The sequence below is a fragment of the Octodon degus genome, unplaced genomic scaffold (genome assembly GCF_000260255.1).
Source record: "Octodon degus isolate 3935 unplaced genomic scaffold, OctDeg1.0 scaffold00038, whole genome shotgun sequence".
In the NCBI taxonomy this organism is placed as follows: Eukaryota; Metazoa; Chordata; class Mammalia; order Rodentia; family Octodontidae; genus Octodon; species Octodon degus.
In genome coordinates, this window is record NW_004524614.1 from 6,771,417 (window position 1) to 6,773,421 (window position 2,005).

The 2,005-nt window shown below is 40.6% G+C and overlaps 1 protein-coding gene across 1 annotated transcript in view; it reads right to left on the reverse strand.

The window, feature by feature from the left end:
• Positions 1 to 802, reverse strand: part of LOC101581782 (metastasis-associated protein MTA3-like) — a 33,226-nt gene extending 32,424 nt beyond the window's left edge. The window contains exon 1 of the mRNA XM_023715056.1: positions 3 to 802. Coding sequence (XP_023570824.1) covers positions 3 to 802 — 800 coding nt within the window. The remainder of the gene's footprint in view (positions 1 to 2) is intronic.
• Positions 803 to 2,005: the final 1,203 nt, after the last annotated feature.

Sequence of the window (2,005 nt, forward strand, 5' to 3'; positions counted from 1 at the left end):
GCTGCACATATCTGTCAGTAGTTTTCCACATGTAATAATATTCAATGATGCTAGTCAATGATTTCCAAGGGAGAAAGTCTTGACGTATATCATTGAAGTCTTTGCCATATTTTTCCAATGCTTCTTCAAATAAGCTAGCTTCAGAGGCTGACCACTCCTCCATTTCATCTCTGCATAAAACAGGTCCTCCAAGGGGCACCAAGACACTAATTGCACTGCTCAACTCATAGCCGTGTCTGTACAATGTATCCATAGCATGAAACAAGGTGATGTCTCGGGAAGCAGCGGCAGCGCTCATGTGCAGGCTCGGCTGCCTCACAGAGCTGCTGCAGTCGAGGGCTCGTGCAAAGGTCCCCACAGCACGTGCTACAACTAAAAACTGGTCAATCTGTCGGTCCGTAAGTGGGCTATTTGGATCCCAAACTTTAACCTCCAATTTCGACTGTTCCCTCTCATCTGATTCTCCGTCCAGGAGCACGTCTGGAATGTCCGCTTGGTATCGAGGGCCCACTCGGATTTCACCTTTGTCAGCTAATAATGTTTTCACTGAGGGGTCATAGACCAAGGAGTAGAAAAACGTGTCCTCTTTGTCAAGATATGACAACACCGATTCTGTCTCATTCAAAAGGGCAACGCTGCATTTTCCCCTGATATGTGTTGCAGGTAGAGATTCATACTGCCGTGACAAAAACAGCTCCCGATGTTTCAACTGATGTTTCTGTTTATCAGTCAAGTCGATCTCAACTATTGTTTCAGATTCTTCCTCAATTTCCTCTATATAAATAAAATCCAAATAATCCATTATTACAAAGCACACTATTTCTCTGAATACTAAACCAACATTTCATTTTCTTCAAACTAAGCAATTTTAAATTTATACACTGTCACTTCAATTACAAGCATAGAATTAAATTCTTTGGGCTTAAAAAAAAAAACCCTCCAATTTAAAACTGGCAGGCAGGAGCTGGTCCTTCTGCCACAGCAACCACTGAAGAACAGTAGCCATGGCCCTCCGCAATCCCATGGCTGTGGGCCTCACCAAGGGCCACAAGGTGACTAAGAATGTGAGCAAACCGAGGCACAGCCGCTCTCCGTACTGAAGTGTTGTTACATGTAAGAGGCACGGCCTAGAGGGAGGAAGTTAGCTTACTAGAAGTGTGTCCATCGAGGAGGTCATAGGACTCTGGTACTTGCTCTTTCACTTTTCCTTTCCTGGTTGGCATGTGTGAACAGCTTCTTCTGCAGGTATTTTTGCTTATACCAGGATGGCAAGGTCAATGAATCATGGACTCAAAGCTCCAAAATTCTGAGCCAAAATGAAATCTATTTCTTAAAAGTTGTTTATTTTAGGTATTTTGTTACAGTGACCAAAAACTAACAATGACATTTGCAGAAAATATGACAGATAATGTTCACAAATCAGAAAGATTAATGAGCAATTCAGTCATAGTTACATACAAAAATAATGGACTGAAGGAATTATTAAGAACAACATTAAAAAGATGCAAAATGCAAAAAGCTACTGAACCACAAGAAATCAGAGTAAAAAGGTACAGCACATATCTAACTGGATACACACTCCTCAGACACAGGAAGCCAAATGAGCCTCAAGCAGATTAAAAAAATATAAGTAAAAACAACATAGAAAACAACCTTCAGCCAGGAAGGAAACAAGGTTTCATACAATGTAATGGAAATGAGTTAAATCTTAATTTTCACTGATCATGGTAGTTCAGGCACACTGAATTACTTTCATTGTTCTAAAAGCATGAAAGTAAGGGTGAGGGAAAACATTTGAAATATTTTCAATGCTTTAAAAGCACGAAAGTAAGGGTGAGGGCAAACATTTTCTGATTTAAAACTCTAGGTACGTTTTGCTCCAAACAAATCTCCCCAAGCAAAATTGAAAAGACATGCAGAAGATAGAGAAAATGGTGGAGTAAAGCCCAGCAGCACATCCAAGTCTCTCAAGACCTGGAATCCAGACACCTGCAAAACAAAAATT